The sequence below is a fragment of the Setaria italica genome, chromosome I, assembly GCF_000263155.2.
Source record: "Setaria italica strain Yugu1 chromosome I, Setaria_italica_v2.0, whole genome shotgun sequence".
NCBI classification, from domain to species: domain Eukaryota; kingdom Viridiplantae; phylum Streptophyta; class Magnoliopsida; order Poales; family Poaceae; genus Setaria; species Setaria italica.
This window is the reverse complement of record NC_028450.1, coordinates 598,792-619,018: the sequence shown is the minus strand read 5'-3', so window position 1 is coordinate 619,018 and position 20,227 is coordinate 598,792. Positions and strand designations below refer to the sequence as shown.

Genomic DNA, 20,227 nt, shown 5'->3' with positions numbered 1-20,227 from the left:
GCAGGAAAACAGGGGAATGAAATTTGGATAGCACAATCACTCTAAATTATCAAAGATGAGAAACAATTGGACTTAGAACATGAAAATGATGACACACCTTCATCTACTGAATTAGTATACGATCGTGGCCCACCCTTCAGCCTTTCATGTGATCTCCTCTTTGGCACAGCTCCTCACGATGATCACCGAAGACATCTTCTTCGGTATCCCTTGTCCACATTTATTCTCCCTGTTGCATTGGGAGAGATGCATGTTTACCTGTTGCAGATGCAGTAAACAATTTATTCTTCTCCTTTTAAAGCAGTCAACAATTCAAACTTTCAGCATTAGGAGGCACAGAAGAAAAGTTGCAGAAAAAAGAGGATAAAATACGGGCACTGCCTGATAAACACTTTACCATCCAGTATAAGCTAGTTATCGAGTTAGCTGCAATAGTTCCTTTCAAGGATTTCCCTTCAATTTCCGCATTAACATCCAGTATAACCTGGCAAAGAGAATAGTTTGCTGATCATACAACTAGAGATTCTTAGTTAATTATCAGGCTCAAGCTTGGATTTATGATTTCAGGCCTGAATATGCTGATTATCAGGTTCAAGTTTGGTTTGCTGTCGAATCTGATATACTAATAATTACCTTTATCTGAACCCCTTTGGCAAGGCTCCTGGCTCCAGCTCCGGTTTCTCTACCAAACGGAAATGTCCAAAACAGCTCCACACTTGAAGCACTAGAGGAGCCGGAGCCGTTTTGTATAGAGAAGTCATGCCAAAGGAGCCCTAAGCCAAGAAATTCAAAGCATTAGGAATGTACTTTTGCCGAAGCTCGATGTAACACCAACGTTTGAAAATTTCTTGTCAAACTGAATCAGCAGGAAGCACTATTGAGTTGGACAACAAAAAAATTAATCATGAGCAAGAACTCTGAATAATTAAGTATGCACACGCAAGAATGAACTAATCATCGTATTATATATAGTTATAGGCAATCCCACATAGAACTATACGTCTTTGCAAACTGATCCTAGATCCTAATCCCAATCTGAACTAGGGTTCAACTACTGTTTAAGGCTACAGAAAGCCCACGAAACAAGGAGCAAATATAAGCAAAATAGAATCGCGCCCAGAGAAAGATGAAGAGATATAGATGGAGACCATGTTCAGTCTAGCTTGATCCAGAGCGCAAATAGAATCTTGGAGCCGTTGGATGTTGGTGTCGAGCTTCGTGGAGAGGCGTTGGGGCGAATCCTCGTTCACTTCGTGGCACCTAGAAAGAGAGGCAACCGCCTCCTGCAACTCCGCGGCTTCAGCTGCCGGCGCCGGCTCCACCTCGACACCTCGAGCGGCGGACCTAGGTAATGCTGAGTGAGGGCACAGGCTGCCGCTCAAAATTTGCTAATAGTGGTTACCATGGGTAACTTCCCTCCAAATGAATATTATGCCATCACACACCAAGAAATATAAACTTAACTTCATAATCATAGTAAGTGTGCCCCCCCTGAACTTTTCTCTTAGGTCCAGGTACTTTATGATCAAGTAACATAGCTTAGATTTAGAGTCGTGCATATATTTGATTCTTTTCTATAAAGTTTATATTTCTTTGCCGACCTGCCGTATCCGGAGGTCGTAACGACTAAAATCGTTAATTCACTTACACGCCGATGGGCGCTGCTGTTGCTGCCGTCCAGGTGCAGGGATCAAGCGTATCACCGACGAAATACACGACATCCTTTCTTAGACAAAGGTACGAACCGTGAAACTGCAACCAATAGTAGTGTGCAAAGTCGCCATTCACTTCACCTTGTAAAAGTCAAGCAACGACCCTCTTCCAAACAGAAACGGTGACGAAAAAACCGACGAGATGTACAGTGCGCCATGCCATGCGTGTCTGCGCACACTTTTATATCTCCGGATTGCACCGTAAGTAATGCATGCATGCCATGTGCACGGTAGCTATATGTCCGGCTTGCTTCATTCGGTGCCCTTGATTTTTTTTAACCAATCCTCTAGCTCTAGCCACCAACGTCCAATGACCAATCCATTCCTGATTACCAAGGATCAGGCCGTGTATATATACGTACCAAATCATCGCACAAATCATCACAACAGAATCCATCGATCCTTGGTTCCATACATCCAAACAAAGCACAGTTCTCTTGCACTGTGCAGCAAATCTTAGCTTTGAGAGATATAGCTTCCTTCCGTCCGGTTCTATTCCACGATCGAGCCATGGCTCCAGCTCCAGTTCTTGCAGTCGTGTTGCTCGCAGTCGCTTGGCTGTCGGCCGCGGCCGCTGCTGATGGCGCTGCCACCAGCACTTCATCGTCTCCGGCGCCGGTCGGAGGATGGCTGAAGGCGCATGCCACGTTCTACGGCGGCGCTGACGCCTCCGGCACCATGGGTAAGTATAGCCTTTCTCTATGCCATGACGCAAACTGCAGTTACTGCACACCCTAGCTAAGAGGCAGATCGAGTGATTAATGCTATGTACCTTGATGTCCACATCATTGTATTTCGCAGGAGGGGCGTGCGGGTACGGGAACCTGTACTCGCAGGGCTACGGCACGCGCACGGCGGCGCTAAGCACGGCGCTCTTCAACGATGGCGCGTCGTGCGGGCAGTGCTACAAGATCGCCTGCGACCGCAAGAGGGCGAACCCGATGTTCTGCAAGCCCGGCGTCACGGTCACCGTCACCGCCACCAACTTCTGCCCGCCCAACTACGGGCTGCCCAGCGACAACGGCGGCTGGTGCAACCCGCCGCGCCCCCACTTCGACATGGCGCAGCCGGCCTGGGAGAAGATCGGCGTCTACAGCGGAGGCATCATCCCCGTCATGTACAGAAGGTGCGAAGATAATAGGATTTTGTCTTTAATTTCATATCTACATTATTCTCTCAAGTAAGAATTTTCCAACAAATTATCACTGTTGCTGGAAGCATATAAATTAATTAATAGAAATTCTTGCTTGCAGAGTTCCTTGCCTGAAGCGAGGTGGAGTGCGGTTCACGATCAACGGGCACGACTACTTCAACCTTGTGCTTGTGGCCAATGTGGCAGCTGCCGGCTCCATCAAGTCCATGGACGTCAAGAGCTCCAGTTCGGATAATTGGATACCAATGGCGCGCAACTGGGGAGCGAACTGGCACTCTCTTGCGTACCTTACTGGGCAAATGCTCTCGTTTAGAGTCACCGACACTGATGGGCAGACACTTGAATTCACAAACGTGGTGCCAAAAGGATGGAAATTTGGCCAAACATTCGCGAGCAAGATACAGTTCAAGTGAGTAGCTCCATGTGGGATTTCCTGCGATTATTGATCTGTGGGAGTATGATTTCAACGTGGTCAAAGAGTTGCTTGTGGTGTACATGAATTACTTGTATGTGGTGTGGGTTCCTATTCAGCAGCTATGGCTTGTATGTCACATTCTTTTTATTGTACATATATTCAATGTCTAAATTAACTTTTACTTGTGTATATATTCAATGTCACATTCTTTTACTTGTGTATATATTCCCTTGTCTAAAAATGTCACATTCTTTTTACTTTTCCATTATAGTAGTTATTATATTCAACTCGAATCCGATTCACTAATGTATACACATCATGTTATTGCTGCTATAATCTTGTTGGATATATGTTCATGTGACACGATAAACTGGTAGTACACTGTCAATAAACTGAGCACGACGAAGCTGAGACTATGTTACAAATCATGCTGGATGTTCTCATGAGAATGTCCACAAATCATGCCTACTGAAAAGGAGATATTGAATCCGTGGGTGTAATATATGAACATTTGGCTTAATTGTGAAGCTGGGTGTCATGTCGAACTGTTCAACTGCGACATAATTTGCTGGGTGGCAGATGTTCTTTCCACACGGATGACAGATGATCAGGAAGCTACCTTTACCAAAGCTTTCTTATTAGTTTGGACTAATATCAGCCTATGGGCTAATGCCTCTTGTTACGAACAATTACTGTTACTTATATCCTCGAAGAACAAATATTTTCATACAATGATTCATAGCAAGGAAGAAAAAAAGGCAAACGCGCAAACAATTGCTGTAAGAGCGCATGAAGCACTTGAACAGAGCGTCAGTATCTTGCAAGTTCCAAGTAAATCAAAAGTTTGTGCTGGCCATATAAGTGCAAAGCCCAATTTAAGGAATGGGCAGCGTGCTTTTTTTTTTTCTGATAAGGGGAACACAAACTGCTGGTGGATTTCCACACCATCATTAAGTAATTTAATTAAAGGTAGTATAACGTACAAATTGCCTATCCCGAACTAATATAATTTGAAGGTAGCATATCGCCAACTAAAATAAAAGAAACAAACAAAACATAAAATAAGAAACAAACAAAAAATAAATAAAAAGACAATTAAATTTGGGTGTTTAGAGTACATCAAGTTTGAACCAAAGTGCAAAAAGACGAACCCAAATCCTCCCCCGCAAACTGTAAGGAAAATTCTTCTACGGCCAGACCTGACCACTCAACACAGGTCAATTCTACTTCAAATGGGACTGCTAATAAGTTAGATTTCTCAAGAAGCTGATACTACCATACAAGTGGGTGCATTCAGGTGAGTAACTGCTTGTATGCATCTAAAGACAGATTTTGCATTCCACCCAGGAAACTGTACATTCTACCAGAACCTACTCTTGTACTTACAGAAACAAGCAAGGACTCTGGAACACAGAATTACAAATATAAAGTCATCTCAGCTTCGGGTGGATCTGATCCTGCTCAACTGATTTGGCTCGCTTTCCAGGATTGATAACACTTGAGGCATTGACATGCCCCCTGAGACAACAATTTCTGCAAAAAGATGTTTTTTATATCAAAGCAAGTCGAAGCATACCTACCAGAATATAAATATGAAAGGGGAAAAAACAAAATAGAGGGTGAGCATACCAATGCCTTCACGGACAGAGATGTTTGGTCTAATCACATCGCTCGAGCTGACTAGAAATATGTCCCCAATATACAAATGGTTCGTTGGAACATAAACACAGCACATCTGCTCTTCACTAGAATAACCCTAAGTAGAATGAAAGTAATACATCAGCAACAATTTTTTAAAATGAGCCTACAGTCCAAACATCTGCACTTAACCACGTAAACATTCATCTTGTATGTGCAATGGAAGACCCCTATATGCATAACAAAGCCAATATCCACGGACAAAATCGCATCCACAACAAACTAATACATATGCACATTTTTAGGGATTTTTTATTTTAACCCTTTTAATTCTAAAATTTTAAAGAAAGACCGTCCCAAACTTAAATTCCAAAAACTAACCATTTTGGCCGTGCCAAAGCATGTAACACGGCCGCACCACATGCTTTGGCGTCATTGGCATGGCGGGCGATGTGGCTGTGAAGTGGCCCAAGCTGGCATCACATGCTTTGGCACGACTGAACCCTTTCTTCCACCTCCCTTCGTTCCTTTTCCTCAGCCCGACCCCAGCTCCCTCTCTCCCTCCCATGGCGGCGCCCCTCCTCCCCCTCTAGATCCACTCCATCCCTCACCCGATTCGTAGGGAAATAGGGGTAAATCACTCCTTGTAGGTAATTTGTCTACTCTAGCCGATTAGTTTTTCTCGATTCCGTTGTTTTAGTAGGATTTGAACTGGCTAAGGTTTGACTTAGAATGGTGGATTGAGTATGAATCAGGTACAATTAGGTGTGTTATATGGTGCAATTGATCGATGGTAACGCCTGCCTATCATGTGGAATGTGTTGCATGCAAGGATTTGGATGTGATTTTGGTGTATAGATTAGCATAGTGTATTTTCATGAGGCATTTGAAAATATAAATCAATCAAAATCTAAAAATACGTATACTACTATGCATTATTTTTGGATTGATTTATTTTCAAATACCTCATAGAACTACACTATGCTAATCTACTCACCAAAATCACATCCAAATCCTAGCACGCAACACATTATACACAATAGCAAGGCGTTACCATTGATCAATTGCTCGATACAACATGCTTAATTGTACCCGATTCGTACTCAATCCACCATTCCAAGTCAACCCCTACCCAAACCCTAACCACTTCAAATCTTACTAAAAACGACGGAATAAAGAAAAACTAATTGGCTAGAGTAGAGCTACCTTTCTGAAGCAATTCCCCTTCGTTTCCCCTTCAAATCAGGAATGCAGTGGATCTAGAGGGGGAGGACAAGGGGAGGCGCCATGGGAGGAAGGTAATCGGGCAAGGGTTAGGAGAATGAAGCAAGGAAGGAGGAAGAAAGGAGGGGGCACACAACTGAGTTGACTCAGCCTGGGCCATGTCACAGCCACGTCGCTCGCCTACCACCTGCCTTGCCAGCGTGGAGGGACAGTCACGCCAAAGCATGTGGCACGACTACCGTTTTAGTTGCGCCACAAGCTTTGGCGCGACCAAAAGGGCTATTTTTTGTAATTTAGTTTGGGGCGGGGTTTTTTAAAAATTTTAGATTTAACAGAGTTAAAAGAAATTCATTTTCAGGAGTCAAAAGCATGAAGTGAATCTACATGTTTAACTCAGAGAATGTTTATTAAGGACACTATCAATTCCTGATTTAGAAAGCTCCTGATTGCAGTTTAGATGAATGGATGGCACCACCACAATGTATGACAATTGTCCTAACTCCTGTTACTTCTAAGTTGCATTCATAGGAAAAATTCTGCAGGTACCACATCAGGACATTGTCATTAAGTAAAATTAACACATCATGACGCAATTTTTAGAAAGGCCAAATATAGTTGTATCCAACAACTCACACCTACACCCACTTCAAGCATGTAATGCTTTGAACCAAAAGAGACAATTAGATGAACTGTACTTTCTCAGTCCACAACACCAACTGACTACTTATACCACTTTGCGTGGTTTAGAAGAATTCATGTTTATTTCTTTCTTAACAAGTTTAACAGGGAAATAGTTAAAAAAAAAAACTTCTGCGGGACAGCAAGAATTTGTGTATGGATGAAATTGGCTGCACCACATTTTTCAGAAGCATCTTTTCAAACAACATTACCAGAAAAGTGAGAACCGTGAGTGGTTACACGAATAAATGTATGAAAATAATCATGACAATATGACAAAGGTCCATCCACCAGATCTAATAGTCAAATAAAACAAACCTGAAGTAGAACTTCTGAAGTGATAAATCCAAATGCATATTCACCAATTCTCGGGTGCCTAATGATGACCAATTCCTTGAATGCATGCTTGTTTTGATCTGCAATAAATCGTATGAGTGAACACCATTTGAATTATGTTTCTAGAATCATAAAATGGCAATGAATCTAACCAGGTGAAATGGCAGCACTGATTTGCTTAGATGCATTATAGATATGACGAACAAATGGCATTCGTTTTATGAACCACTCTCCGAGACCGAGAATAGATGCCCCAAGCCAAGATGACATGAACACACCAACCACAAAAATGAAAGCTATTGAAGTTACAAAACCAAGTCCTGCAAGAAGGTGAAATGGGCAAGAAATTCAGTACAAATATATAGACAAATCCAGAGAAATTCCATATAAAACTAATCAATGTAGAAAGAAACATCTTAAGCTGAGAGGATTCCATGCACAAACTAAAGAGAACGATTTTTCTTAGTATACACTGCACCTAGGCCATGAATTTGGCAGAATGTACACGGATAAATTTGATCAAGACAATAAAAAGGAGTACAGCTAGTAAACCAAGAGAATGGAGTTTGGGAACCAAATTGAAGGAAAAGCTCGAATTCCTCACTAGCTTAAAAATAGCAGTGTTCTAATGTCTCACATGCACTGGCGCGACAGTGCACAGATCCTATGGTCAACAGGACAAGGTAGGCTCATGGGAAAATATAAGAATTAACTGTTTCATGTACTAAAATTGCAAAACAAACAGCTAAATAGAGCATGCTGTGTCTACTAACATCAGTTGATGTTCCATTTGACAGACATAAAGAAATGTACTTAGATGACTAGGTCCCAAGATTGCCAAATGCCAACCATGTCAATTATAATAGGTGTACATCACTATACAAAGTATATCCTTAACAATACTACACTGAAGCAATATTTTGATTACTAATAAACATAGGTACACGCTATTAATTTTCAAAAGAAAAATTGGATATGCATCTCACGAGATATACAAGCCTAAACTCTGTTGAGTCATCAAGGAAGTTAGTAAACTTCAGCAGCAATCAGTTAGTTTACCATACATACCAAATATATTGATTCCCAGATGAGCATATATTGGAGAGAAAAATCCATCCACAAAGCGAAAGAACCACCATGTCACATAGAATGTAACTGCAATCGGGAAGAGGATTACACTGCAAAAAAATTGGGAAACCCCCATCAGTATTTACTAATAAAAGGTACAGCCTCAAAAGAATGTACCCAATTCTAATATTATGTTTCTCTACTAACTACGCAGCACTACAATAACTTTTAATATGGCAACTATAGTGAAGAGAATATGATCCAAACATTATTTTATCTCAAATTTCATTCTATGCTCATCCTTTACTGACGGAAGTAGAGAAACAAAAGTGTTTAGGTACCATGGTTGACCCCAACTAGATGAATACAAACCTTCCAAAAAAGATTAACTCTGTATGCCTCAAGTCCATGTACACCCAGGTTTAGTGCTGAATCAATTTTCTACTACCGCTTTTGATCATTTACAATAAAATCACTACACATTATGCTTAGATGATATTGATACAGAATATGACAGGAAAAAATGAATAAAGTAGACAGAAAACTCAAGATTTCATTTCTTCCCCTACTATTCATTTTCGTAGCCAAAGCCCCACAAAAATTCATTAATCAACCATATTCATATAAATTTTATGCTTTGTGATCACATCATTAATAACAAGAAACATAATAATAAAATTGAAAAAGAAATGCAGCAAGTCGATGAACTTGAAACATATATTGTGAAAGATGTTTTTAAGAAAAGAAAGAAGATACAGTGAGACGTTTCTTGATTCATTCGAAAAAAATCATACATATCTTATTTCATCCATATACACCAAGTTATAGAACGTTCTGTGCTTCACTAATAATCTCTAGGTTCTATATCTAGTTCAATTTATGCATGTCATATATGATCAGCATCAACGAAATCATGCTAATATAGACACGGAGCAATGCACCATTCTAGTGGTATTAACTCTCATTTCTGTCATTTTCCAAAATCAAACACTTCAAAAGCACTCAGAAAGGTATAATATGTAAATCATTCCATTTGTACCCAGCAGAAGGATATTTCTGACAATATTATTAGCAAAATTATCGGAAAACATAGTGAGCAGTTAAATAGCAGTACAAACCATATAAGGGAAAAGAAAGGGTAAACCATTACAAGGGATGTTTGCATATACAGTGATTCGGAGATCATTTTAGACCAGCGTCCACATGTAAAATAACTGGGAAGCCCGCATGACCATTCACGAGTTTCACTAGGCTCTAAGGTTGTGCTTAAAATTGAGGCGCGCTTGAGGATTTGACGCTCCATGATCTCAATGACATGTTGCCTAGGACTAGGACTCGGGTGTCAGTGAGACATTGACATGTAGAACCTTAAGTGTCAATCTTTCAGTGGCAAACGATCAATTCCCTTGCAATAAAAGGTTCAGGTACAGTCTGCACTCAGTTCATCGCAAAAAAATTCAATCACAATTAAATGGCAGCAGGAAAATGCATTGACATTAAATTCATACAGAAACCAGGCTCAGCAAGCAACTGTACTCAGTGCCTAGGATGTAAATGCTACAGCAGAACCACAAAACCTGCTTCAATTTTCATGTTGGAATGGTTTTGTCCCCCACAAACGAAATACGAAATACAAACACCCATCAAATTCAACGTTGCGCAAATAAAACCCCTACAGGTATTTGGATTGCACAAGTAAAATCCTAGGAAATTGAGAGGAGGGATTCAGAATCCATGGAGCAAACATACCATCCGGTCATGAACTTCTTGGACGCCCAGCTATGCACAACCTTGTGGAACGCCTGAAACAAAGAAGCACAAAAGAAAAGCAGACACATTTCAAATCCCAGAGCAATTCACGCATTGCCACTCCTCGGGCAGATCAAATCTGGCTCGAAAAGCCGGCACCGATGCGAAGCGAGCAGAGCAGAAAGGGGGGAGGAGGAAGGGCGGCGACCTCACGGCCGGTCTGCGCGGCGGCGGAGGCCGCGGAGGCGGAGGAGGGCTTGGACTCGTCGTCGTCGGATTCGGCGCCGGTGCGGGTGGACGGGGACGCGTGGGCGGCGGCGGCGGCGGCGGGGGCGGGCGGCACGAGCAGGTCGCGGTCGCGGTCGCGGCTGGGCATCGGGATTAGCACCGACGGCTTCGCGTCGCCCATCGCCATTCGGGGATCCCCCTCCACCCCTCCCTGTCCGAGGCTCTCAGCTGCAGCGGCCGCCCCCTGCTCTCCTCTGGTTTCTGGATGGCCTCGTTTTGTTTTGTTTTGCTAAGGAGGTCGACGGCACTTGATTAATTAGGCTGATTAATCAGAGGAGATTTTATTGCAGGCGCCGTGCGTCGGCCGTTCTAGACTTCCCAGCCGAGCCTGGCTGCCCAAGTAAAGATACACGCGAAAGGATACATACTCCATATGCAAATAGCTTTAGCGCCCGTTTGTTTCGATGGAATTGAATCTCATTTTAGGAATCTCATTCTAGCAATTAGATTCAATAGGAATTAAATTACATAGAATTAGATTCATTTTAATTTTCTTGTTTGGATGTACAAAGAAACTAATTCCTAGAATTAGATTCCAAATATTGTTTGGTTGATTAGAGAGGAAACTACTTCTTTGGAAAATATAGGTTAAATCTGATAGCTTCGAAATTCCTAGCGTGGAGCTCATCATGCGTCGATGACACCCATGAACAATCTTTATGCAAGGACACATCATAATAGTTAACTTTGAACACGGGTAGAAACAGGCTATAAAATCGGTGCCTAGCTATTTGCTGGTCGTTACTCGTTACCCACTACTAACACTCGCTTAGCATCATTATAATTCTTTTATCATAAGCCTTGCTATGTACCATACTACTGCTATAAAACCTGAAAAGTGTTGGGGTAGCACATATAAACGTGTGTAGAAAATTCATCCAAAAATGTAGATGGATAGAAAGATATGCTAGTATTTACATGAATGCGCATATATTGATGTTGAATCTATATCTATCCATCTATACTATAAAGAACGTTTTCTTTTGAAAATGTTTCCCACCCAAAAGAATTTTCTCTAGAACTCACTTGACAGATCGAGGGTGGTTCGAAAATATTGGAAAGGGGTGAAAAACTGCACGTTAGAAAATATTTCTACCATTTCGTTGCTACTTTTTTCACCGGGACTACGTGCTTTCCGTTGTTAGTGGCCTCCTTTCTGCTCCCCCTAGCTCTTCCGCTTTGATATCACCAGCCCTCTTCTCTTCATGCATTGGTATCCCTTTTGGTTGTATTGGTAACTACCCATTCTTCTCTTTCCTCTTCCACCAGGATTCAGTATTCTTCTGCTTTTTTCTGTAGGAACGTCCTCCATTTCCATGTCCACTTCCTGATATTGTGGTTCTTCACTTATGATCTCCTCCATTGGCTTCACATCACACTCCAACCTGGGCCAAAGATCCTTCCTCATGTATTTAGTCCCATTTGCTGTGTGAACTTTATAGTAGGTTGGTGGAGTCTAATTCATGCCCTTAACCCTCTCCTTTTCTTCATCAGTTCTCTCATCCTTTTTCTGTACCAGTTTAGCAGGGTTCCTGATGTCTCCTTCCTGAGATGAGGTCATTCCCTGCATGGGTTTTGGCTTGGCATGTCTGTTTCAGCTCCTATTTCTACTCCAAATACGCTTCCTCAGTTTCTGCATATTGGGTTTCATTGTATCCTTGGAAGGAAATGTATCCTCATTTTGTTCATGATTTTCATTTGCTATTTGTTGGCGCTTGTTATTGACATATTTTTAGTGCTATTTAAGTGGTGTTTTCAGACTAATTCTTATACTAACCCGCCACTTGGCACCTGAAACAACCCTATTATTGGGTATGTGTTGTATTTTGTAGCATATTGTGTATTGATAGGAAATACAACATAATCATAGGGTTTGTGTGCGGAGCTTAATGGATAATTGGATGTGGGTCGCAAAGAGGAGCCTACACGTAAAAGGGAGGACCAGATGGACCAGAAAGGGCCCAGGCCGATCGGCCTGGTACCCTATAGGCTGGCCCGGTCGAGCTCCCTTTTCTTCAACGTGAAGTTTACGATGCATCCAGGATTTTTTCATCGACCATTCGTTCAAAGCCACCTTCCACGAAGGACTATAAATACCCCCTCAAGGACTACAAGTAGGGAGAGCCAGAGGAGAGAGGAAATACCACGCATACGCCATTCCACAACCGCCACAATGTTAGGAACAGAGAGAAGATTGGATCTACGGGAGGCTACCCGAGGCGGAGCTCGGGAGGAGGAAGAAACACCCCAAGACGATCGGTATTGACGGCAGTTAGCACGATAGTTTGTGAACCGCAAGGGCACGGATTATTGTAGCTTTTCCCTTAGAATATTCCATCCAAGGTTTATCAATCTATGGTTCGGCAGTGAACTGACTAGAGTTCTAATCTAAGGATTAATCCTAACATGAAGCATTGATTACATATGAAGGCAAACTTGTTGTAAACATTAATACCATGAATAAAGGTAGATCACGTATATAGATATATATGATATAACACCACCAAGGATAGCAAGAGCCTATCATCTTCTAGTTGCATTTCTAGCCAACAAGCAAGCACATTATGCATCTCATCCAAAGCAATCTTTAAACTACTACCTCCAGTCAACCTCCCGAAACCCCCCACCCTACATGGAAGCAGACCCTGTCATGATCCCCCCTATCACCTCCAAGTACATAATATTGATGATCACAATAAGCTCTTGAACTCCAACATGGCACAACCGCACAGGGAGGCCATGGCGGCTAGGGTTTGGCCTAAGCCATCTCCTAGACAACTTCGAAGACTTGCGGCGGCCATCAGCTCCTTCTAGTGAATGCCCTAGGTTTCATCGAGTTCTGGTGGATGGATGCACGTGCCGACGGAGAACTGGAATATTTATACTCCATAGGTGTCGTGGGGCGAAGGGCACATCGATCGGGGTTGAAAATGGGCTAGGTCATTCAGCTTGGACCCCCATAAGGCCGATCAGCCTACCTCTTTAGGCCTCCAATGCTCGAGCGCTTCAAACGAAAGTTGTAGATCTTTTCAAGGCATGCAATTTTTCCTGTAAATTCACCCTAATTGGTGTTCGGTTGAGGAAGATATGGCCCATACAAGTTCAACTCCTTCCACGGGGCTACAGTTCAATTTTCATGTTTGGACCTTCCTTTCAAAGTATAAGCCCAAATCCAACTTGTAGAAAAAATGTTCATTTATGTCGTATTTCCTACCATTTTGCAATATAGTCCAAAATACAACACATATGCTAATATGGGGTTATTTCAGGTGCCAAGTGGTGGGTTAGTATAAGATTTAGTCCAGAAACACCACTTAAATAGCACTAAAAAGGTGGCAATAACGAGTGTTAACAATCGGCCTGAAGGTGCTCAAGCCGATCGACCTGGGGCTTTCCTACCCCCATTCGTTGTCCTCTTCGGTCCAGCTAATCTACAGGGCATCCTTTACCCCCTTTTGCGTCAACATGTGTAAGATCATGGGGTAAAGTCTCTGTTTATCCTTAGGGTTGTATGGAGATCTTGATTTGTAATCACCGAACCTCTTGTTAAAGATCTATTTGTTATCATTCATATATTGATGATGCTCTTTCATGTAATGGCTGGCCAGTGCTACTTTGGGTTGCTTTGTCGCTTACCTAGAACAATCATCATACCATGTTTTATTGTTCAATAGTTGATTATCCTTGCGTAGTAACAGTATGCAAGAGGGAAAGTGTTGGGCATGGTTCACATTCACTCACGATAACACCTAGATCTCGTTCGTTCACTCTTGACGATTACATCTACAAGTGATCCTAGATCACTAAGACAAGCGTTCCATCTACCTTATTCACACCCTATACTCTCTATCTGCTTTGATCCAGACTGCTTAGCTCTTTTGTTAGTATAATCATATTTAATACATAGAGCTTTCGGTTACATTAATTAGTACTTAGTTAAGCGTGCAAATCCCTTTGTTCTGTGGATTGATAAACCTTGGGGGCTTACTGTAAGGGAAAGCTACAATTGATCCGTGCGCTTGCGGTACATTTAGTGACACGAATTAGCGTGCAACAGCCGCCAACACTCTCTCCTCCTTAGGAGATTGTGTTGAGGTCTCTTAGCTAAAGTTGAACAGGACTTCTTTGGTAGGATCAAAAATCTTAAGTGGCATTGCCTCATAAATCTTCTAGGCACCCTCCCCTTCCATTTCTGTTTGTTCTGTTGCTTCATCTGTAACCATGCTGTTAGAAGAGGGTTGTTGTCATCCTTTGTAACTGGAACCTTTTAACCCCTTAGATCCAGACTTCCCCTTGTTTCTTTATGTTTATCAAGAGGGTCAGTATCCCCAATATCATCTTCATTTTCCTCCTCTGCCGGATCAACGACGGTGTTGCAAACGGATCGCAACAGCCGACGTTGAAGACGACGGTATGTCACAACACAAAGATTGGACAGAGGACGAGTTGTGGCGACGAACTTGAGCAGTTGCGAGGAGCGCTTCCCAAAAATCTTATTCGCCCTTTTCTGGTGCAGGATCACAAGGACGACTGGTTTCGGAGATTTGCTCTTCTGTTCGCCGGTGCAACGGAATGGAGAAACTACAGTGGCGGTGCAGCAGTGTAGAAGAGGCAAAACCTAACTAGTATAGACCACCTTAGGGATACCCTAACCTGGGGGCCTTCGCGTATAGTAATCTATGGTGCTTCTTTTCCATGAGGGGTGGTCCGTATTTATAGGGAAGAAAACCCCGAACATCCTCATCTATTAGCAATACAGGACTAATAGATGGTGTACCCCTCTTACGTTAATGGACATTTAAGATTTATTCTGAATTATTTATATGGGCCAAGCCCATGTATATATAACACTGGTTGGCAGCTCATCCGGCAGGCAGACGGCAAAGGTGGGTGACGAGGAGATGGTCGTGACCACAGCGGCGGCAGGCTCGCTTGCTTGTAGGCCAACGTCGATTCTTATGTTCTACCTTGCATGCACACGTAGGTCCAGCGCTATCAACTAATAATTGCCTGTTGCCTTGTGTGCTTTGCCTCTTTCAATTCTTTGTTTGTATTTTCCCATACAGTTCTTTGTTGGTTGTGTGCGGTAGCAGAGGCTACGAATGCAGCCTTCCATTTCTCGGCTAAACAGGCATGTGTCTTCCCATCAATCGGAGCGCTCACTTCTTTGGTACTGTAACAAATACACGATCACGCAAAACCTTCCGTTTGATAGCAGGAGGACCTCACGGAATACTGATCTGCAGCGCCGAGCTTTGCCAAGGTGGATGCTCACGTCTATCTCCGACTCCCAGCCACTCTAGTCGAGAGGTTCGACTAAATTACATACACTCAACATGCAAAACATGCAACAACTTGTATCACTTTGGTCCAACAATTAGTAAAGCATGCAAATGGATGCACGAACTTATTAAATATGTGCATATACGGCCATGTAGATGTATTTTGCCACTGTGGCAGGTGAGGTGGATGGTTTTATGCACATAATGACATAACCCCCATCTTTGTGATCAAAATTCTCTGCATTTGTGATGTGGTCCGCAGAATTGGCTCCTCCAAAAAATTAAAATAGATCGATTCGACGGATGATTGGCATTCTTGTTTTCTCTCGCTAGTGGCCAGTTCCTGCTGTAGCCTCATCGGTCGATCGTCGTCGGAAAAAAACTACGGCCCCGTCGACAACGGCTTTATTGGCGAGCCATCCACTGCCATCGACATCGTGTCCTGGGAGCTGCTTCCATCGTCGTCCACCCTAAGGTTTTGTGCATACAAACGCAGCTCTTTTCATCTTCGTCATCAAAACTGGAGTACACACACATGCACGTCCAAGGATCAACATCACGGGAATTGTCCTATACTGAACGGACCGGTCCTCTCACCCTGCTTGCTGGCTTGCTACAGACGTGCAGTTGCCCATTCCGTCTAGTCTGCCGCTTGCCTAGACGTGCCGCTCGCATCTGGCCTCACACTACTCACGTGGCTCCATTCGATTGAAACTTTGCAACAGAAGCCACCGCCTTTGCGAGAGGTAGGGCATGATAGAAGATGAGGTGGGGAAGACCTCACAGTCGATGGAGACTGCACTGCACCGGTGGGGCGGGGAAGACAGATGGAAGCAGTTCGACTTGTTTTGTATATGGAATCGGCTTCGTTTATGTGGACTCCGTTTGGCAGCTGGCTCGGAGTCGGTGGACAAAGTGAGGAAGGAAGACCTATTCTCCGCCGCGTTACTTCTCCTTCACAGCAAGAAAGAAAGATGGCCGAGAAGCAGGGGACACACGATAGGCAGCGGCAAGAAAGAAAGATGGCCAAACATGTATGGGGTTATATGTATAAAACCGTCCACATCAGGTGTCACGCTGACAATAAAAACAAAGTACATGACCATATTTGTACACACTTGACAAGTTCATACATCCACTTGCACGTTTTGCTGCTTGCATACAAATTGATGTATGGTGGGTGCAATATACTCTTTATTTTACCCACGCTAAACTTCCGGCCAACGAAAATAATCTGTGACGTTGAGAATCTGCAATTTAGAACACACAAGGCTTGGACGTTTACAAATTGCATTGTGGCGGACAGCTTGCATGTGCGTGCTATCATTTTTACAAGAGCTATGTTTGTGTTAACTACTAAGGCTCACGCATGCTCGTGGTGATGCATTTTAATTTGACAACACTAGTCCATTGACTCGTACTCCAGCACGGGCTAATTAAAATCTTTTGTATTTGAAAATTATTTATAAATTAAACTTCTAGCTAACAATCAAAATTGGTTACCTACTACTCTCTCATTTTTTTTCAATATTTCAACATAATACTCGTATAGATGTGTACTTATCTTTGTCCAATTATGATTCAATTGTGATTGATTTTTAATTAGTAATTACTCTATACACATTTTCATCCACATTTACACTCTTTTCATTTTGTATCGCACCTCCATACATTGTATTTAGCATAAAAATCAGTAATTTTTCATCACTTCCTTACATACATGTATAAATGGTCTATATGGAGACACTCATCATGCGTATATACATTAACCATGACATAAATATGTAATTTAGAATCATATATTAGTTTACTTTTTGACATTTATGTACGATGCACATGAAGATAATTAGATTAAGATTTATGTGTTTACTTTAGGTTATTTTTAATAATGATATATATGGGTAACTTAGATACAAATTTAGAATATCATTTCAAGTTATGCTTCATAATGATATGCATGAGTAAATTGAATGACGATTATAAGGTTATTTTAGATTATTTTGACATAGGTTTAGGGTTTATTTTAGAATATTTTCATAGTGTAGGTAACCTTTTGGAAATATAAATCAATAACTATGATTATTAGAGTTTACAGGATTGATGTTTGATGTTTCTTATTATTGTGAGAATTTCTATAATTTACCTTTTTTTTCTAGTAAGTCTCGTGATAACTAATGCGAAGTCTCCAATGGAAAAAAAATGAGGCCACATTTGCTACAAAACTATTACCTGGAGCTACCTCTCATTTGTTAAATATTCAAATACAGTACTTATATAGATAGATACCTATAATCTTCATCTGATTGTGATAGATTTTATTTAGTAATTACTCTATAATGTTTTCATCCACATTTACAATCTTTAATTTTTCACTTTGCATTGTTGGTATGCGCTTGAATTTGTTTAATGGACCATAAGCTTGAGCTATAATTTTAACATAGAAATATATATTCTCAATAGAATACAAATAGTGTATGAAATAGACGATTTAGAATCATATATTGGTGTATATTTTTAATTAAGGTGATTTGGATTCAAATGTAGGGTTACCTCATGTTATTTTTTATAATAGCATATGTGGGTAATATATATGCAAATTTAAGAGGTTATTTTAAGTTATTTTTGGAGTATTAGTGGTTGGAAATTTAGTTGCAAATTTAGGGGTTATTTGAAATATTATTTATAATAGCATAAGTGGGTAATTTTGATGAATATTAGGGGTTACTTTAATTTATTTTATATAATGGCAGGTGGGTAATTTATATATAGATTTAGAGGTTTACTTTAGGCTATTTTCATAATGGCATAGGTGGGTAATTTTTTAGAAAACATAATAGATCCAATGTCTATGATGATTTGAGTCTATCGATTGATGGCCAGATGTTTTGCTTTTTTTAAGAATTTTTAGGATTTCCCTCTTTTTATAGTGTCCGATCCTAGGTGGCTTCACCTGGATGATTCAAAAGGAGCCTCCAATTAGTAATAATAAGATGACGCCAATGCCCTCTGGTGCTTCAGATATCGAGCCACCACGCTCTTACAGTCGGTAAGGTTGCCTCCCACGAGGACGTACACCAAACTCTTGATATGTGTTGACTTTCTACTTAGGATCCAAAACACATCATATGTGGATAAACATAAACTAGGAAGAGGAAGTCAACATGAACATGAGGGAAGTACTCGGTGCGACTCAACTTAGCACTATTTTCGATACAATATCTGTCATAAGATTACATGCATGGATATATATGTAACCTCATAGGCCGGAAAAAGTCCTTAGCCAACGGAGGCCTCATGTTACTGTAGGTAATTTCTGTAGAAAAAAAACATGCTCCTCGACTGCTGCGTCCTTTTTGCGCAGTGGGAAAAGCGGTCGCCTATGACTTCAGGGCTTGTGCAGTTCTCCAGGGGGGCGTCCTTGCCTCGCGACGAAATCCAGATTCCCTCAACCTTCCTCACCATTTTTAACTCGCTGCGACCGTCGTCGCCACCTCCCACAGCCACCATCACTCTCGTGTACTGCTGCTAAACCCGAGCGCTGTCCCCTTCCTCTTTGCTGCCGTACGTGCTACCTAATCCACCGCATCATCTTCTTCCTCGCCGGCGGCGTGTGTCCACTCGATCTGGCACTCCGGCCACCCACCGCCGCTTCCTGTACGTGTCCATGCCTGTGCCCTGCATTCTGACCTCCGCCGCCTCATCCTGTACCCTTGCAACCTACGACTTCGACGATTTTGGTTGGCGAGTATAGGCTACCAAGAAAGAAAATGGAGATAAGTGCTTCTTCTGTGTGAAAGCTAGTGGCAGCCGACAACTAATTCCTATTCACATTAATTATAATATTAGCTACCGCTCTTCGGATTACAATAAGCCACACAACACTCCTTGTTTGCTTCAAAACCACTTCAAATTATGCGTCAAGATTCAACACTATCAAAATGAATAAAAATAATTCATAGTGGCATGGCCATTCTCAATGTTCATTTCATATTTGTATTTCCAAGAACACCACATAAGCAAGATAACATTTAGATAACATTTAGTTCATAATTGAAATAGTTCCACGCACCGGTACAAAACTCGCCTTTAATCCCAGTTGGTAGGGGGCAAATCTCCCAAAAATCCATCCAGGATAAAGTAATTGAGACGAAGGGGGGGTCTTTAGTCCCGGGTCACTAACCTAGGACTAAAGACACCCTTTAGTCCCGGTTGGTAAAATCAGCTGGGACTAAAGGGGTCACCACGCTAGGCATAGCCTCCACGCCCCTTTAGTCCCGGTTGGTGGTATTACTAACCGGGAGGTCCTGCAAGTCACAAGTCACGATTTTTCATGCAAAATATGCGCGTGCGTGGTGCGTGGGATTCGAACCCACTACCTCAAGCATCGCGCGTAGCTTCCTTATCATCCCACCTACACAGCACATCTAACTATACAGGGGATGCAATCCTTTTGTATTAACTCGTGGGGAACCCTTTAGTCTCGGTTTGTGAATCTAGCAAATGTCGATAACTAGTGAATAAATCTAAACGAAACAACAGCGATACGCCCGAAGTTAAAGTTTAGATATTACTCGATAAACGGAACTTACAGAATCGGCCGGAGATCAAGATGATGCAGCTCCTGCCAACCCGCACCAACTCGTGGAAAAGAGAAGAGTAGTAGCGAAGTCGCTTGCAAGTAAGT

The 20,227-nt window shown here is 42.0% G+C and overlaps 2 protein-coding genes across 2 annotated transcripts; one reads left to right on the top strand and one right to left on the bottom strand.

Annotated features, from left to right (window-relative positions):
* The first annotated feature begins 2,112 nt into the window (after nucleotides 1–2,112).
* Nucleotides 2,113–3,478, top strand: LOC101781237 (expansin-A23). Its single transcript, XM_004951177.2, has 3 exons — nucleotides 2,113–2,394; nucleotides 2,514–2,838; nucleotides 2,966–3,478. The coding sequence occupies exons 1-3, from the start codon at nucleotides 2,223–2,225 to the stop codon at nucleotides 3,276–3,278; spliced, it is 810 nt and encodes a 269-aa protein (XP_004951234.1). The 5' UTR covers nucleotides 2,113–2,222; the 3' UTR covers nucleotides 3,279–3,478.
* An 864-nt stretch (nucleotides 3,479–4,342) lies between these two features.
* On the bottom strand, nucleotides 4,343–10,489 carry LOC101780835 (protein LIKE COV 1). Its single transcript, XM_004951176.4, has 7 exons — nucleotides 10,182–10,489; nucleotides 9,974–10,026; nucleotides 8,225–8,334; nucleotides 7,309–7,476; nucleotides 7,139–7,236; nucleotides 4,910–5,036; nucleotides 4,343–4,813 (listed from the first exon to the last, which is right to left on the bottom strand). Exons 1-7 carry the CDS (start codon nucleotides 10,386–10,388, stop codon nucleotides 4,716–4,718), a joined length of 861 nt encoding a protein of 286 aa, XP_004951233.1. The 5' UTR covers nucleotides 10,389–10,489; the 3' UTR covers nucleotides 4,343–4,715.
* Between the last annotated feature and the right edge of the window lie 9,738 nt (nucleotides 10,490–20,227).

Coding starts and splice junctions, on each gene's coding strand:
- LOC101780835 (XM_004951176.4), bottom strand. CDS start 10,388: ATGGCGATGGGCGACGCGAAGCCGTCGGTGCTAATCCCGATGCCCAGC. Junction 8,335..9,973: donor AAGAAGTTCATGACCGGATG/GTATGTTTGCTC, acceptor ATTTTTTTGCAG/TGTAATCCTCTTCCCGATTG. Junction 7,237..7,308: donor CAGTGCTGCCATTTCACCTG/GTTAGATTCATT, acceptor GATTTATTGCAG/ATCAAAACAAGCATGCATTC.
- LOC101781237 (XM_004951177.2), top strand. CDS start 2,223: ATGGCTCCAGCTCCAGTTCTTGCAGTCGTGTTGCTCGCAGTCGCTTGG. Junction 2,395..2,513: donor TGACGCCTCCGGCACCATGG/GTAAGTATAGCC, acceptor TGTATTTCGCAG/GAGGGGCGTGCGGGTACGGG. Junction 2,839..2,965: donor ATCCCCGTCATGTACAGAAG/GTGCGAAGATAA, acceptor TCTTGCTTGCAG/AGTTCCTTGCCTGAAGCGAG.